At 31.0% G+C, this 19,276-nt stretch overlaps 1 protein-coding gene across 4 annotated transcripts; it reads left to right on the forward strand.

Annotated features, from left to right (window-relative positions):
• The first annotated feature begins 1,667 nt into the window (after positions 1-1,667).
• On the forward strand, positions 1,668-18,662 carry LOC129949568 (PTB domain-containing adapter protein ced-6). Of its 4 annotated transcripts, none has more exons than XM_056061111.1 (8): positions 1,668-1,886; positions 14,063-14,141; positions 14,180-14,336; positions 14,396-14,844; positions 17,421-17,647; positions 17,713-18,069; positions 18,139-18,248; positions 18,309-18,662. In XM_056061111.1, exons 3-8 carry the CDS (start codon positions 14,187-14,189, stop codon positions 18,372-18,374), a joined length of 1,359 nt encoding a protein of 452 aa, XP_055917086.1. In that variant the 5' UTR covers positions 1,668-1,886; positions 14,063-14,141; positions 14,180-14,186; the 3' UTR covers positions 18,375-18,662. The 4 variants fall into 4 exon arrangements, with proteins under 4 accessions (XP_055917086.1, XP_055917089.1, XP_055917087.1 ...); XM_056061114.1 differs by lacking the exon at positions 1,668-1,886 and adding an exon at positions 1,924-2,070; XM_056061113.1 differs by lacking the exon at positions 1,668-1,886 and adding an exon at positions 13,623-13,992.
• The last annotated feature ends 614 nt before the right edge of the window (positions 18,663-19,276 follow it).

Below are 19,276 nucleotides of genomic sequence, written 5' to 3' on the forward strand. Positions count from 1 at the left end.
ATCTGGGTTGATTTGTATTTAATTCAGTTTAATGACAGTTTTACAAAGAAAAGATTTTCGAATCAATCATCTTTAAGATAATATATTGACGTAAAACTTGTTCCTTCCTTAAAAACACAAATTATTTTTACCATATGGTTAATTTTTAGAATATTCTAATTGACAACATAAAGTAAATTCCTTAAAAATCTGTCACTTTTATTGGTTTAACTTCCCGTAGAAGAAATATTGAACAAAACTTGTATAACTGATTTTATATACATTATAACTCCATTTTGAATGAAATGTCATTGTGAAAATAATGGTGTTCGGTTTTAACAAAATTGATGTTTCTCATCAGTTTGTCATATTCATCTTTATTGGATCTCAAACTCGAACTTAATTAGAATATATTAAGTATTGTAATCTGTCAAATTGAAAATTTCTCGCAGTTTCAAGGTCTTCAACTTATCTCTATGTTATACATTGTGACATCAATTGACAGGTTTGTTTATTAATCAAAAAAATGAAAATAAAATATTTCACAAACAAATAAATGATATCCCTAGAATATTTTCGCGTTCCGTTTTTCACATCTAGGTTGACTTGTTTTTAATTCAGTTTAATGACAGTTTTACAAAGAACAGATTTTCGAATCAATTATCTTTAAGGTAATATATTGACGTAAAACTTGTTCCTTCCTTAAAAACACAAATTATTTTTACCATATGGTAAATATCTACATTATTCTAATTGACAACATAGGCTCAAGTCCTTAAAACTCTGTCACTTTTATTGGTTTAACTTCCCATAGGAGAAATATTGAACAAAACCGGTATAACTGATTTTATATACATTTTGAATGAAATGTCATTGTGAAAATAATGGTGTTCAGTTTTAACAAAATTGATGTTTCAGTTCAGTTTGAGTCACGAAAGTGAGCGAGACATACTAAATTCTGTATGTAAATTATGAAACGTCTACATATGTAAATCGATGTGATCTCAAAACAGTAAATGTTAATAAATAATAGCTAAATCACAAACACGCTTCAGTTTTGGCTTCACCTGACGTTTACTAGTTCAGCCATAGGAATTCAATGCATGCTATCACAATGGAGTTTCCACCTCACGTTTCGTTTGACAATCGTAAGGAAAAGAACGTAATGAGACCCCAAACGAAAGCTCTAGTTCAATTATCTGAAAATTTGCTTTGTCTGACAGCTCAACAGCTGTAAAAAAAATGTCAGCAGACAAAATATTTGCTCTTTGGAAGGATGAAATAATAGAAATGCCATTCAAAGTAACCTCAAAGCAGGCCCACCGTAACGCAGACGAAGCCGAAGCTGAAGCGTGTTTGTGATTCAGCAATAAGAATTTTGACGTTTTAAGTTTAATGATATATCAGTTAAGCACAACATAGGTTATCCATGTGTCAGAAAAGTTGTCTTGCGAGTATTTTAAAAATATTGCTCTTAAACAAAGCTTAAAAAATAATGTGCATTACGAAACATAAAACAAAGTAGCCTTTCAACTATAACTTATACTTTTTTCAAAACCAAGCTTTAAAAATGGTATTTTTTAATACTTTATCACTACCTTTTGCTACCCTCCAAATTTAATTCCATCTCTATTGAGGAATCACTAGCATAAACGAAATAAGCCAACCGATTCAGTTTTTTCATAGCTCAAATCCAGTTGATCAGTTCGAGAGCTATGAATCTGGTATCTGGTTGCAGTTTCCAATTCTACGATTGAATTAATTTAAATAATAAAATACAAAAAATATACATATCAGAATTCTCTCTCTTTCTGTGTCGCCTCGTTATATTATAATTGTATAATAAAGAAAAAAATAGAAAACAAAAGAATTTCAACTCGCAAATAAATTTAAATATTACAAAAAAGGTATATCTACTCGATTTGCATAAATTGAAAAAAAAATAAATGTTTTAAAAAAGTGTTTATTAAATTAAGATCTGTTTTCATAAAACCTAATGTATAAATTTCGTGTTCTGAGAGTTTAGAAAAATACCAAAGTGTACACGGTGGTCATAGTTATACTATCAATTTATTGTAATCGTGTAAAAATGTATGTACTCAGATTTATTAAATAATAAATAAAAAACTAACTGCAATTTAGTAAGTGATTTGTGTAGACTAGAGATGTATGTTAAAAAATGATTATATAGTATAGTATATAATATTATGTACCTTAACTACTACCTTAAGCCTGCTATTTTTGTACAATCACGTATAACTTTCATATTTGCCTCCGGACAATCAATTTTGAGAAATGCTTTGCTTCGTTTTTGTCGTTGTCGTCGTCGTCTTTGATATTCGTCGAAGAAAACAAAAACTAATATTTTGTATTTGATTTAAATTTCTTTACTTTTACTACGCAAAAATAAAAAAAATTCCGATCAATTTGATTATTGTGATCGTTTTTTCTTTTTGTTATTTTGAACGTCCGTCATTGTTGAATATTGCCTACTACCTATTTGAGTATTTATGATTGCCTTACTCTCACTGGTGACAGCGACAGCGACAGGGCTGTTGGATGTTTTTTGTTGTACTTTTGCTAGTAGTATATTTGAATAAATGTCAAGTACAATATAAATTTGTGATTTCTTTGAGTTGTGTTTAAAGTGTCATTAAGTCGTCTTATAGGTCGTCATCGTTATCGTCCTCGTCTGTCCGTCCATCCAACCAAACCGAAACCACCATCCATCCAATTCATCAGTCAGTGGTTAGGTTAGCAGAACTAACAACAATAACAACAACTATTTTTACGAAGGAAAATAAAAACTGCCGTTGATCTAATTTCAGAGCTAAGTACGTTCGTACAAACGTACCTATAATACTCACCACTCTCTATACATATGTGCAATAATATCCAACAACAACGTAAGTGGTTAATAAGGAAGTGAAGAAACATCGTAGTTGATCATACATCTCGATTTTTGTTTGTTACTTTGCTTTCTTTAATTTTTGTCTATCCGTCAAGTCATATCAGCACGATCGGTCGGTCGGTCGGTCGGTCGGTGTTCCGTTGCGATCATTAGCTTTGTGCACTTGTAGTCTGCGTTCCTCGGCTTTAAAATTTAAACTTTTGTGTTTGTTCTTCAACGAAGAAGAAAACAGGGACTTTTCAAAAAGTAAAACAACAAAAATACTTTTGTACATGTGTCATTTTCAAAAATCACCTCAAAGAGTTAATTTTTGACGTTTCTGACCTACTTGTGGTGAAATAAATTACATTATTTTAATTCTTGGTCGTTCATATGAGTAGTTCTAGCGCTATCATCGTTTTTGTTGAATCATTGAAAAATAAAAACGAAAAAACTGCAATGGAGACTACCTACCTACCTATCTACTTGTCCCACTAAGATCATCATCGAAATCCACCTGGCGTGCTTAGCTTAGTGCTGTTGGTGCTTGTGGTGCGGTTCGAAGATCTTACCTTTTATTGAAGGTTTTTTTTTATTTTTTTTGCATTGGTTTTACCTGTTTCTGAAAAGCAACAGCAGCTGCTCTGCTATACAAGCAAAGATGATGGCAGGTTTGGAAAGAGAACACAATAACTGCTCAATCACATCTAATACCTGATGTGTATAATTTCTATACTCTATCTACTTATTGTATTACTTGCCATAGTCGTTCCTATAAATTCTTTCAAGGAGGGGTAGTTGTGGATAATTTGTGAGTGTTAAGTGATTTTTAGTGTATCAACATTTTCAAGATCTAATTCTTAGTGAAAAATCATATTTCGGAAATTTTCTTTTAAGGTTCGTTTTTGAATAAGGAATATAGTGTTTATTTTAAGCACTAACGATAAATAAACTTGATGTCAACCATCATTGACCATAATAGGCGTTTTTATTGAATTTTGTTAACTTTCGTAATTTACCAAAAGTAAAAATTTAAGATTTATTCTTAAAACTCACGTGCCGAACATTTCCATTTGTAAAATAAATCAATTTGTTTTTGATTTAAAATCTGTCAAATCGAATAATGTCCCTTTTTCCGTAACTAACGGTGCAAATACATAATCTCATGTGTCAATAACCATGGTAGCAATGGTCGCATTCACAAAGCTAGTGGCTACGTAGTCAAGGGATTCTGATTGGCTTAATCTAACTGTTAAGGTAGTTGAAAATTTCCCTCCGAGGCACGTAGTGTAAAAATTTCGGCTACAAAGGTAGTTCACACTGGTTATGAAGACAGATAAATATAGAACATTTCTTATTCTTTTCTTATTTTATATATTTTCATTTGTCATTAATATGACAGTTTCGGATTGACTAGGTTTGTAGTGCAATTTTGCATTCACAAAGCTAGTTAAATTTTGACTTATTAGTCACTAGCTTTATGAATACGCCCAATTTTCTGATCAATTTCGAAAAGTTTCGTTAAATGTTGAAATATTTGGTAAAGAGTATAAGAAAAAAACGCCCACCGTTTAACACAGAATCTAAGGAATAAACATAAACTAATTTGTTTTTAGTTTAAATCTATCAAAATACAAGTTTCCTCTTTTTTGCGTTCCATTGGCCAAAATAAATTGGCTATTTGATTTTCAAAATCAAATTTTCAAATTGATTTTTTTAAGGTATTTAAGTACCTTTCATTCTACCGAAATCCTTTAATGGGGGTCTCCATTGAACATTTCTGATGACAGGACTATCTGCCTGTCATCAGATAATCCAATAGAGGCCAACTATACGACATCTAGTCCATGATCCCGTCATCGCAGTTTGGATTTTTCGTGTCACCAAATTTGACATACACGATGGATGTAATGGTGAGCGTCCATTTCCTTTTTGAAATTAAAATTTAATTTTTTTTAAATTGTCGTCGAGTGCCTAAAATCATTAACTCAAAGTTATCTTTACTAGGCACAGAACAGCTTCGAAGCTGTCGACGGACATCCTACGAAAATTCTTATAGTCTTCACCGTCCTCCCATAGTAAGTCCTTGAGTAGGTGCCTTCCAAATCATGAAGTTCCCTTACTTCCAGAAATTGATTCACCCAAAACCAATAACTACCGTACCGACGCTAAAGATAAATCAACAAAAAAGTAAACAACAGATTAAACGTTTCTAATGTCAAATGTGACATTTGAAGTTGCTCATGGTAATTCATAATATATCCAGTCAAAAAAAAAAAAAAGAATGTATAGCGGAAGAGAAGCTGGATTGGATTTTACTCTTGCGGTGCCTCAGGGTTAGAACTGTCATCAGTCAGTTTAATTGAAGTGTTTTGTAATTTTTTAGTTTAAGTTTGATTGCGAAAATAGTGTTTAGAATTTTTCAATTGATGCATCAAATTTATGCCGTTCTTCTGAATTGCCTCAAGTGAATCAACATTTTGAATGGAATTTTGACATCACATATTTTTCATCGACTCTACCTGTCACTTTAATAAAGTAAAATTAATGCAATTTTCAGTCTATTTAAAATATAAGTTTAGTAAAAGAAAATATTTGATAGTTTAAAATTGTTCTTTTTTTTGCATTGACATATGTATACATACATGTTTGGTTGATTGAAGGTATTATGGCTGACTATGATCTCTTCCAGAAGGCCACTTTTAGCTTTCTTTAAAATCATCATTGAGATCAATCTTTGCAATTTTTTGACAAACCGCACTTAATGCGCAAGCGTAAGACAAGATAAGGAAGTTCATTTGCAGTCAACTTCATTCTTTGAACGTACTACATTTTGACGAAGGCAAGTAGTAAGTTTTTCAAGTGCCATGAATTTAAAATTCAGAACCTTCAAAAACTTCTCTCTACATTCAGTTCATAGTACAAAAACTACCAAAAACATTATTGTTTACAAAACACTTCAGTCAAGTTACAAATACATCCACAACTTGAATTTTGTATTGTAAAGATAGATTAGGTTAGTTCGCTTACTTTCTGCACTAAAATTCGTAGAAAGATATATTTTAAAAAGTGGGGTAAAAATAAGTCAACAGAAAAATAATCTTGTTGCTAGGAAAAGAATTTTCAAAAGCGAGAATTTTATTTAATTTATTTGAAGTTCTATCATATTTGACACTTTTTACAAATTAGCCCAAAGATATTTCTTGGGCTAAAATTCGTAGGTTGGGGAAATATTTTACTCTCTCGTGAGCAGAAAATAAATAAATCATAGTCATAATTTTCAGCTTTCAGTTGAATGAAAGAACATGATCAACTGTCATTTTGACATAAGTTGACCTGACTTGATATTTAGGGAAATTCTTTCTGTCTAACTTCCCAGTCAACTTTCCAATAAATTTGCCTTAATTTGAAGACAATTTTTTGACAGCTGGCAGATACTAGAAACTTGCCTAAATTTCATGTCCCTTATGTCGTCTGAACTAGACCAATGATAGCTATACCTAACTATCCCTTAACAAACCAAAATTAATTTATTGCATGTCATTTTAAGTCAAAATTCAAAAATTTGGAACTAGACTCTATTGAGATGGTAAAAACGTCCACCTCTACAGGTGTCAAAACGTTAAAATATCTGTCAAACTTTAAAAATCAATTATGCACTAGAATTCACAGTCGGTAATTAAGTTTGATTATATAAACATTAACACAATTTTGTAACGTGTGACGCAGGTGTTCACGTAATCTAAGCCAAAAAGGTTTCCGCAGTTGGCATAGATAACTATAACCGTCTTCTGTACTTCCCCCTCCCCTCTAACCCCTTCTAGACGCACCTGCTTTATTGGCTATCGCGCAATGTTTGCATAATAATTTAGCAAAACGGCTAGTTTGCTACTTTTTCTTGTTGTTGTTGTTACTTTTGTTGTTATTGTTAATATTATTTCTATTCGATATTTTTTTATTATTTTTATTAGCAAATGGAATTGTTTATTTTATAAAGTCTGTGTTGTGTTTTTTGAGCTCGTTTACGTGCTTTTTGTTTGATTTTCCTACGAATTCTTGATTATTAATCAAGCATTTTTAATGATTATGCATTTTTGTTTAATTTTAATATTTTTTTTTATTTTTCCAATATGTACATATATATTTTCATATACCTACCGACTTTGATGCATTTTTGTGATTTATCTCAAGATGCATTTGAAATAATCTTCGTTTCGTGTTTTGCAGTAATTGATAATTTGCATAAAAATATTTAAAAAATAAAATAAATTAAAACAATAGCTGGAGAAGTGATAGAGCGATGATGATGAAGATGAAGATGATGATGTTCTTTAAGCTTTGAACAGGTTTCGTGAGTGAATGATCGTTCGTTATTTCGATACTGTACAATCTACACTGTAAATTATTCACGACCAAACCTCTTTAGATTATAATTATAAAAAATGGTGTATATGGTGGTTTAATTGCAAATTTCATTGTAGCTCTGTTGTTTGTTCCGGTAAGTGATTTGTTTCGTTGTTTGAGTGTTCATTGTTATTTGGGAAAAACCTAAGATTTATGTAACAAATTTTAAGGTACCTAACCTATCGGAATTAAATTATTCATGCAAAAGTGAAGAGACGTGGTATGCACACTGCCCAAGTCCGTACTTATACGTACCTCTTACCGGCTTATAGGTTTTGCAGTGGATAACCTTTTCGATTTGATTTTGAGCAACAACAACAACACCCACAAAAATGGGGACATTCATCGTCGACAATAAACTGGGATTGGTTTTGTTTCTGAAGATAAAATCTTTCAAGTTAATGCCACATTAAAGGCGAAAAGAAACCTTTCTACTTTGTGGAATTTTTATTTTTGTTTTGGATAGGCCGAAGTTGATTCTTTATTTAGGCTCTGCTTGCATTCACAAAATAGTACTAATTTTAGTTGGAAAACTATAAGAAATTAAAAAGTGTGTTTCATTACACAAAAAATGGTTTATGGTTTCGTGGGATTCCACTGTGGTAATACATGTATTTTCATTTATGGCTTGAGAGAAACCTTAGTTGGAACTCAAAGGTATTCAATGCAAATAAATAAATATTCCCACGCACTATTACAAAATAAAAAGAGTTTGCATAAATTAAATGCACGAAAATTCACACAGTGTGGGTATAAGTTGCTTTCTAATTTAACAGAAATGAATATTTATAATATAGAAATATTTTCAAAGTTTCAAGTTTGACAAATTTAGATTTAGTGAATTAACTCAAATTTATAGACTTTTAAATATTTATACCTAAGGCTACTTAAATCATTTTATAGATCATTTTTTGACAGAACAATATGAATTTTGAATTTAAAATAACCATAAGTCACTTGTGACTTTTCTTTATTTTGTTTTGTTTTACTGTCATATTCGAGAAAAAGTGTAATCAAATCTTTTTGAATGCATTGTAATTGGAGCCTAATTCCCAAAGAATGCAACATTTTCCGTGCGATATTATTCACCACACTATAAATTATTTGTGAATAAATTTGCAACCAACTGTCAAAATATTTTCACACCACTAATGCGGTGAATGAACGCTCTATCTTGTGTTGGATAGGGCATCTTGGATAGGTGGATTTTTAGATAGCTTGTTGAATGAGTTAAATAGCTGTATTGAGATAGCTGTCAATAAATAAAAACAACTTTCAGCTGTTCACAAAAAGCAGAGAAACATTTAAGCTTCGAAGTAAAAATTTTTGTAAGATAAAACATTTAATGGAGAATTCAACAGATTCGTCGGACGATGATAAATTGATAGGTGCATAGCAATTTAATAAATAAGAGAAAACCTTAATCTGTAATCTATGTTAAATTTCCTCTTAGCTCATTTGGAATTCTATACGATTAATAATTTACTTGCGAAATCACCGATTTTAAACGATTTACGTTTAATAGAAACCTGAAAAGCTGAAATCAATTTTCAAGTTTCTTGAAATTCAACCATGTGTTGAATCAGCTGTTCTGTCAGATACCAACATACCCCAGAAATTGTTGAATACCTTTTTTGGCATCTCAGCTGTTAATTCACACATAAAACACTAAGAAAAAGGTATCCAGATACCCTATCTGTCTGAGATTGAACGCAGCCATTCATGTACCTTATTTTCAGTTTCTCTACCTCTTTTAAATAATATAGAAACTGATGAAACGTCAAAATAAATAGCTTTAAAGCATTATTCACATGAGCACGACCAACGAATGAACGAAAATTCGTCGATTTTGACATTTCTTTCACATGAGAGTTTTTAATTCTTCGCGAATGAAGTTGGACAAGGAGCCACAGCCAAACACCATTTACCAAAGAAACCAAAACAAGAATGATTTGTTTAGGCTAAGTACAAGCTATTATTCGTTGCGAACGTGGATAATGTGGAACGCGAATAAAGTTTGACAGTTCGTATAAACATACATTTTTTTAGCCACGAAATAAATTGTTTTCTTAATTTTATTAATATATGATATTGAAAAGTAAAAGTATGCATCATAAATCAAATAAAAACTACAAAACTATCGTTTTGTTAAGAATTTGTGTGGAAACATGTCTTCAAACGTATATAAACTCACATTTTGTAATTCATTCGTCGTTCTTTGGTCGCGTTCATGTGAATACTACTTAAAAGCTATTTATTTTGACGTTTCATCAGTTTCTATATTATTAAAAAAAGGTAGAGAAGTTAGGCTATGTCTTTTGAAAAATAATTGATGAAACGTCAAAATGACTTATCTTAAAACAGTTCAATGTAACGTCTTCCAGAAAATTGGGTTTAATCTTACAGTGACCAGAGTAAGCGGAGTATTTTTGAATTTGCTTTGGCAGTCTAATCGTAGCTTAAGAAAAAAAGCATTTCAATTGAATTGTTCAATGTTCTTTTTAACATATTCTGTATTTTATGTCTTTAAATGTCAGTTCAAGGACCAAACCTGTTAAGTTTTATCTAATTAGTTTTTCTTTGTTATAAACAAATATTGAAAGAGCAAAATTAAAACTGTATGACCAGTGATGACGCATACTATATTTTGCTTTAAGTTCTATGAACCATAAAATTTAAATTCAATCAATTTGCAAATTATATAGATTTTTATATAAAAGACCAATATAACTGCGTAATACATTATTTTATTAATGACACACAAAAAAAAATATAAACAAAAACAAAATGTCTACAATTTAACAAAAGAATTGAATATTCTTTGAATGTAAATAATCCGGCGATTACACTAATAAAAAAAAATCAACCAGACTGTTTTGAGTTAAAGTTGATTTGACTGTCAAAACATATGTATATTAATATTACATTTTACAAAGCTTATCAATTACACAAACAAAAAACATCATCATGTATTAAACAAAGAAAAACGGCGACGACATTTTTTATTGTGTGATAAGGAATTATTATAATACAGTTAAAAAAATAAATCTGACCCCAAATCCACTATTTATTGTAATTTGTCAAGGTTTATATAAAATAATTGTGTGCATTAATGATAAACTGTGATAACCCTTTAAGAACAGACAACCGCTGCAATGCAATTTAATAATTTATGTGTTTGTTACAGTCTGGAGTCTGGAGACATATTTTTTAAAAATGTCACTTTTTTGTAAATTTCAGTGAATTATCATTAATTTTTAGAAGAAATACCTTCCATTTGTTGTTTGATAAATTACCGTGTTCTATTTTTATGCAATTTTTAAGAATTTTTTGGAATAACTTACAAATATAGAATGAAATTTTTTTACGAATCACTAGTTTGACATTTAAAAATGTTAAGGAAGTGACATCAACAGGTTTGTTAAAAAATGCCATTGGGTGCGTTCAGACAACATAAGGGACTTCATTTGCAGTCAACTTCATTCTTTGAGCGTAAATACATTTTAAACAAGGCAACTAGTTAGTTTTTCCGGTATAATGAATTTAAAATTCAGAGCTTTACTTCAAAAACCTTACTTTTATTTACTTACTTTTATTTTTGTCAAATTGACAAGGAACCCTTTTACAAAAAATGTTAAATGAAGTTGTGCAAAAAATAAGTAAATCATAGTATAATAAAGTTCAATTTTCAGTTGAATGAAAAAAACATGACCAACTGTCATTTTGACAGCAGTAGTCTTGACTTGATAGTTAGGAAGATTTTTCTTAACTATCTTTCCAGTCAACTTTCCAATAAAGTTTAATTAATTAGAAGGCAATTTTTTGGCAGCTGGCCAATCAGATACTAGAAACTTGCCTTACTTTCATGTCCCTTATGTCACCTCAATGGGCGGTCATTGGGCAGGTTCAGACAACATAAGGGACTTCAATTTGAAGTCAAATTCATTCTTTGAACGTAAATTTTGAACAAGGCAGCTAGTTAATTTTTCAAGTGTCATAAACTTCAAACTCAGAACTTTACTTCCCTAACTTCTACCTTCAGTTTACGGTACCAAAAACCACCAAAAACATTATTGTCTACAAAACAGTAGTCAGGCAAAAAACAAGTCCATCCCAATTTGCATTTCGTATTGTAAGGAAATTTTACTTTTTTCTTTTCCAATTTGACGAGAAACCTTTTTACACAAAAAATTAAATGAAACAGAGAATTAAAGTTCAACTTTCAGTTAATTAAAAAAAACAATGGTCGATTGTCATTCTGACATAAGTTGACTTGGCTTAATAGTTAAGGAGATTTTCCTTGACTAACTTTCCAGTCAAGTTTCCAATAAAGTTGCCTCAATTGGAAATCTTTTTTTGGCAGCTGGCCAATCAGATACCAGAAACTTGCCCTGAATGGGCAGTCATTGTATAATAAGATCACAAGCATAACTTCGAGTTTTTTATTAAAATCTGTCAAATTTTAAGCATTACTTTGATTAAAATTGACATTTTGCAAAAGTCGGTTGCAACAGCCTATTTTATTTTATTGATCATGACAATAGAAATAACGTTACCACACTTTTCTTTACCAATCAATTGCATTAAACAATAATAATAACATTTTCCGTACATTGACAAAGTTCGTAAGCTATAAATATGCTCCATAATTATAATACATTCTGTGAAGTGCTACTCATAAACCTATCGTCACGATATCGTAATTTTGAAGCACGTTTTTAAATATATGTAGGTAAACGTTTTTCGTATTTCAAACTTATAAACCATAGTTGAAATGTTGTTTAAAATTGACAGTTTGGTCGTTCGCTTTAAGCCTAGTACGCAGCTGAAGTGAAACGAATTTTTTCCGTAATCTCCAAGTGCAGAGCAAAATGAAAACCAAAAACACAGCGGAAAAATATAAGTGGAGAGTTCTGTCAGATGACAAAACAAATTGACAAGTTTTGACAGTCAGCTGCTGGTAAACAAAAGTGGAAAAGAATTCTATTTATTAACATTTTGTTTAACATGGTTTTTTCATTTCTGCAGTTATATTACTCCAGAGGCTAGCAACAGCTGAATTATTTTTGTGAAGCCTATGTTCCAACTTCCAAATAGCTTCACCAGCCAGTTTCTTTTTTCCTCCAAAGAAAAATTAATTTTTTTTCTTCGGTTTATTTTTTGGAAGTTGAAGTTCACTGCTTGTCTTCATCACATCTTGCCTATCACCAATAACATCTTCAACATCCTGAGTTTCCGATTCAGAAATGTATTGTTGGACAAATTAGACCAATCCATTTTATTTTGAATTTTAAATCAAATATAAATCAAAGTCAAAACACCAAAAGTCACGAGTAAACAATTTATTTTTTCAATACAAAAATTCAACGTCAAAATTTCGCAAGCAATTAATATGCCGGGCAATTAAATTGAGAACGAAAAGAGTGGAGAATTGTACTAAGAAATCTAGTACAGCTATCCACTTAAATGACACATTTCGTCGTTTAGCAGCGTACTGAAAAACGAAAAGCACATCAAAATTTTTCGTTTATGATTTCGTCATGTCATTTTTGTATGGGATTTTTCGTTTCATATCAGCAGCGTTACTACGCTTAATTGACAGTTTGGTCGTTCGCTTAAGGGTGTGTTCACAGTGAAAATTCAAAGTTTGTCAAATTAAAGTTGTCAAATCAAAGTTGAGAAACCCCTTATGCATTGCCATATTCAAAAAAAAAACAATTCCAAGGCATAATTTTATGGTTTAACTTAAAATTATAAACGCTTTTGAAAAATTAAAAGTAAATGACGATTTTATCTTTAAAAATACAAGATTTCCTAAATTATTGTCTTAAAAGTCGCAATTAAAACATGAGTATTCTTTTCACAATGCAATCACTTTTAACCTTCAGATCATCATATACTCAATCATCCCCATGTAAAAATAAAATACTTAATATTCTTAGTAGAATAATGATGTAGCTTTGCGCACTTTACTTAAAATTAATATTAAAAGAATCATCCCATCAATCAAAGAGGTATAGGCGGTTTATAATTATTATTATTGTACAAACACTATTTGTTTTGTTTTTATTTTTTCGAAGGTCTTTTCTTATAAATAAAACATTATTTTTTATTAACTGACTGACTCTGACACACAAAACATTGTAGTAACAGAAGATCCATCTAAAAGTTGTAAGCAACGTACAGCTGAACATACATACATAAATAGGCACTTACTTGGAATTATGTATTTTTCTTATGACATACATATTTCCTATAAAGTTTTTGTTTTTGAAACATCTATACGTCTACTAAATTGCATGCATAAATACAATTTGAATTAAAAGCTGACAAAACGTTTACATTTTGTTTATTTGTTTTCTCACATCGTTAAAATGACGCGACGCGAAGTTAAAACAAAAAATAAGAAAAGGAAACAACCAGCTTATCAGCTTTGTTTATTCAAAGCTATACCGAGATAATACAGGGTTTTGCTATAATTTTGCTATAATTAGCCTTTGGCAGTTTCCAGAGATACACGACACATCATATAAATCTATCTCCTTTCAGGGAAAGTCCAGTGCAGAATTCTGGGAATAAAATTGAATTTAATTTATTTCGAAAACAATGTTTATCAGTTAATTAACAACAAAGAGTACATTGACCATTTACTCAATAAAATTTGCTATAAATTGGGTTTATCAGTGAAGATTTATTAAAGAACCATAAAATTAGCGACGGTATTTTGTCACCCTTAACAAAATTTTTGTCTCATTCTTATCACCTGTTTATATTTATTTTTTATTTCAGACTCACAACAGATTGTTTTCAAAAGATTTCCAACCACCCAGCAGCACGCTAAGAATACTCATATTTACTAGACTATCAATATAAAATAAACAAGTGTTAAGTATTAATTTAAACTCCCTCCAACATGTCGACTTTGATGTTTTGGAATAAACAGAACAACAATAGCAATAGCAATGGTAATAATGCCCAAAATGGTGAGGGCAAGAATGGCAAACGAACGTGGTTACATGGTCCTGATGCATTAATGAATGGTCATGTTGTTTATCTAGTCAAAGTAAGTAATCTTTTTATTATATCTACGAACATTTTATGAATTTAATAATTTGTTTATAGTTCTTTGGAAATACACCTGTTGATCAGCCTAAAGGTATTGAAGTTGTTAAAGATGCTATTCGAAAATTACAATTTGCCCATGAAATGAAAAAGGCGGAAAGCGGAAGTCAGGAGAAATTCAAAAAGGTGGAAATCACAATTAGTGTTGATGGTGTGGCTATTCAAGAGCCAAGAACGCAAAAGATCTTACATCAATTTCCGCTTTACAATATCTCGTATTGTGCCGATGAAAAGGGTGTGAAAAAATTCTTTAGTTTTATCGCGAAAAACGCCTCCAATTCAACGCAACCGAAACCGCCTTCGGCAAATGGATTTCATAAGGGCGCTAACGCTGGTAGTGGTGATGAGATTGCAGCGGAAGAGAAACATGAATGTTTTGTGTTTATCTCGAGTAAACTGGCGTCCGATATCACGTTGACTATTGGACAGGCGTTTGATTTGGCTTACAAGTAAGTGTAAACTATAGTTTTATCTAAAATAGTGACAGTTGAACGATAAGCTATTTAACAAAATTTTAAATTTATTTAAAAACTAACACCTTGGAGAAATAAAGAAAGATGTCAAGAAATTTCTCATAAAAATAGATTACAAGTAAAGAATGACATGACATCCTAAAGTAACTGGTTTAACGTTTATAAACGCCCCACAGGCGAAACCACCACGTTAGTTAAACTGTCATTTTATATACATATGAATATGACAAACATAGCAAAAATTAATTAAGTTTGTATTTAAATCTGTCAAAATGTTAGTTTCGTCCTTTTTGTTTTCCATTGGAGAAACTAATTGATTTATTTTTGATTTTAATCAAAGTTACCAACTTATATTTATTGTTTTGCTATATCAATTCCGATAAAATTTATACAGTTTTTTTTTACTCTAAACTGAACTGTCAAAACTAAATATGTGTTTTTTAGTTATATTAGGTGCGTTTTAATATTTCAAAACGATCCGCAGTAGCCAGATTTTTGTATTTAAAAATTGCTACAACTGAAAGAAGATCTGTCAGAATAATGATAAAAAAACACACAAATAGAAAAAGTTTAGTGAAAATCAAATTTTTAAATTAACTTAGAAAAAAAACTAACTAAAATTAATAAAATGGACAATTTTCATGAAGAAATGGTAAAAAACATCTGGAAATTGAGATTCTATAAAAAAAAGTTAATTTAACAAATGCTTCAAGGAGGGGGTTTGTTCGTAGACTACGACATCAACATGTGGTGTTGAAGCGAGCTTAAAACTCGCCTAATTTCTTTATATACCTGAATTGAGTTGAAATGAACTTGATTCCTGTCGGAGATCAGAATCGAGTGAAAATTTGAAAAGAAAATCCTGTGTGGAAGAGTTGGTTTAACAGATAATGCATTATGGTCTGTTTATTTGCATGTTTGTGTACAAAAAATATAGCTTTGTTTTAATCAAATTACAAAAAAAAAATAAAGCAGGTAGCATATTCATATATGGTGTTGAACTAATCAGTTCTTCACTGTTTAACACGAATTACACTATCTCACTTGCGCTTCACACATCGAAATATCATTTGCATTTTTGAAAGTGCTGTCATATTTAATAATTTTTAAATCTTCTTGTGAAAGGATTTATTTAATCTAAACTGAGATAAACCTTTAGTGGAAACATAGCAAAACTTAATTATCTTTTCTATTGTTTTTTCTTGCATCTTCATTAACAAAACTAAATAATATCAACAGCAACAGATTGATTTGTCCCCAATGGAAAACACATACATAATTTCAAATGCACAACTACTCAACGAACACAGCCATCGAAATACAAATGCAATATCAATCCTACCAACATTTGAAAACAAAGTACATTCGAGACACGTATAAATTTCAAAAACCCATCCATACTAAGATTCTAATCTAATTTTTATCGGTGTGATTCATACTATGGATATTGTTTTTGTTATTCGTGTAAAATTCTACTATACTATGGATAGATTTTTCAACAAAACACAGGTATTGTACCAAACAAGTGTTGATTTTGGAAATGGATCCATTAATTTGCTCAGGATAAAATGACAGTTCGACACTCATTAGATACTTTTCTTTGAAGATCTTTGTTTCTTGTTTGCTTAGAGATATCAGAGCGCTCGGTTTATGTTTCTTTTTTCAATCAAAACTTGCTCGGGCGGGCTTTGAGTTCTGAAAAAAATTACCGAGCTAATGACGTAAAAAGCTAAGTGCGGCTGACTTCACATTTGTTTCATGTGGTATAAAAGAGACGGATAGAAAATTCTTAAGCAATTGACAGTTAATTTCTCCAGTGTGCTTCACAAATAAGTCTGACAGCTCTGATCAAACTCTGCTCTGAGCTTTAAAAAAAACGCCTAATTATACCAGATGGATCTAAATTTAATATACTTAGCTTTAGTTTTAGATTACCTCAGAGCTAAAAAATCCATTTATCTGACAAAATGACAAAAAAAAAAAAATCAAATGGGGTGGCGCAACAGTCCGTTGTGAACCAGGGCCTAGTGACTTACAACTCTCAACCATTCCTGTGTGCGAGTACTGTTGTCAGGAATGGAAGGGACCTACAATTTAAGGCCGAATCCGAACGGCTAATTTGAGAAAGCACTTTTTCATGACAAGAATTACTCTTGAAGGAATTGTCAATTCCTCGCAAGAGGCAGTACCCGCGAAAATTATTTTTTTTTTAAATTAAGGTGGCACAGGCAGGGATTGAACCCAAGACCCCTTGCATGACAGTCCAACGCACTAACCATCATGCCACGGGTACTACCTGACAAAATGACACACATACAAAAAATTAACTTTTTACTACTTTGTACTCATTAACACTTTTTGAACAATCTTATTCAAATTTGACAGCCGTCTAAAATGTTGCTAAATAATGCCTAGTAATTGGACAAATGTCTTTTAATTTAAACACACTTTAAAATGGGTTTAAAATTGGGACTGCAAGTTTGCTTTCTAACTAGTTTCCGTCTATAAATTACCACTACAGTAAAAATCATTTTTAAATATTATTTTTATAGGAAATACGTCAATAGTACGGGAAATGCGGCAACGAAGGATCAACCTCAAATAAGAGAATTAGAAAAAACCGTTAGTATCTACAGGCAACGTCTTACAGAATTGTCCAATATTGTTTCGAAAGCTGAGCTTGAACGAATGATGAGTAGATTGGGAATCAAGGATATTCTAGAGGTTCCAAGTGAATGTAGCAATCCAGTAACTAATATTAATAACACAAGTGAGAGCGGTAAGACAAAAATCATCACCAACAAATCTTATTTTATGTTTTATAAAACTTATTTTGTTTTAAAGAAAACGTTAACCTAATTGAAACCTCCAATAAACCGTCGTCCTTACCAATAGTGCCACCACGTAATCTGCATAGTCAAATAAGCGATGTTTTCAAATCTGACAACAAAATGGGAGAATTACTTCTTAACTCAGATTCTGACAGTGATTTTGATCCTCGAGCAGAGGAACACGATAGTAGCAATGGCAGTGGAAGCGGAAGTGGTAGTAAAATAAACAACGATTTGTTTGGATTTGAGCCACCGAAGAGCTTGGGCCAGCAATTGTTTACGAATAACAATGACAAGCTTAGTAATAATAATAATTTCTTGGGAACAGAATTCAATGGAAGTATCCTAAACACAAGTCCACCTCCACTGTGTAGGTTTTTAAAAGTGACAGATAGATGACATATGATTTTAATAAAATATTTTGCATTTTAATTCTTAGTGGCTCCACCACCAAAAGCTGGTCCAAGAAGGAATCCAGTTACTCCAAATGGTCATCAGGATTTGTTTGGATCAACGCCATTTAGTGTAAATGCACCTGATGTATTTGATGTAAGTTTACATTTTGTTTCATGTTCTTTAACATTTGAATACAATTTTGACTTCTTGCAGAGTTCTTTTAAATCAAAAATGGTTGATGATTTTTCTTTGGAAAGTTTGGATCCTTTGAGAAACTAAAATGCCAGGAAATTGAAAGTTTATTTTTTGATGAAAAAAAAAAATATTATGTGTATGCTAAATGATATTTGTAATGTTATTATTATTATTATAATTATTTTTGTTGAAAATTGATGTAAGTAAAGTGATAAAGCTATAAATTATACATAAATATTATGTGTTAGTAATGATATTTCTTAATGAAGTAAATGATTAATATAACAAATTTATATATAAATATAATTATTATTATACAACATATTTTTAGAAATTATATTATACCGAAATAGATAAATACTTGTAAATTAATTGTTGTTCTTTTTTATTTGAACAAACAAAAATTGGTAGTGATTTTTTATGGGAAAGAACATTATGTGCCACAAAAGCGTCAATGAGTAATCTGACATTTCTCTGGACATTGTATAAACTCAAAGTGTCAAACAAATATCGACTTTGTATAGTATTTTTATGGAGCTGTTTCAGCCCCAAGGTGGCGTTGAAAGTTTTGTATGCAAAAGAAAAAAAAAAACACAAAAAGCTAATGTCGCCATAGCTATTTTGTGCCGCCCCCGAAAAACCAACGATGATTGTACTACAGGCTTTATATACAAAGATGTCAATACATTTTGTCTTTAAAGTAAAGAATTTAGTACTTGCTGTTTTACTTTTTTGTTTGAATATATTTTTTAATGCCGATCTGTCATTTCTTGAACGGCATAGTTGGGGTTATGAGAATCCTCAAGTAATTGAGGAGAGGCCATTGCATCCACAAAAAGTCACTGTTTGGTGCGCTCCGGAGGTGTGATTGGAACTAAGAGAATATGTTGTTTCAACAAGATGGTGCCACATGTCACAAAACTCGAGCGAATATGGCTTTATTGCAAAAAACATTTCCTGGCCCCGTAATTTCTCGTCGTGCCGAT

This window comes from Eupeodes corollae, chromosome 3 (genome assembly GCF_945859685.1).
Source record: "Eupeodes corollae chromosome 3, idEupCoro1.1, whole genome shotgun sequence".
In the NCBI taxonomy this organism is placed as follows: Eukaryota; Metazoa; Arthropoda; class Insecta; order Diptera; family Syrphidae; genus Eupeodes; species Eupeodes corollae.

Bases quoted from the DNA above. Each gene is read 5' to 3' on its own strand.
- LOC129949568 (XM_056061111.1), top strand. From the start codon at position 14,187: ATGTCGACTTTGATGTTTTGGAATAAACAGAACAACAATAGCAATAGC. The intron at 14,845-17,420 runs GTAAGTGTAAAC...TTATTTTTATAG, and splicing joins GCGTTTGATTTGGCTTACAA to GAAATACGTCAATAGTACGG. The intron at 18,070-18,138 runs GTAGGTTTTTAA...TTTAATTCTTAG, and splicing joins CACAAGTCCACCTCCACTGT to TGGCTCCACCACCAAAAGCT.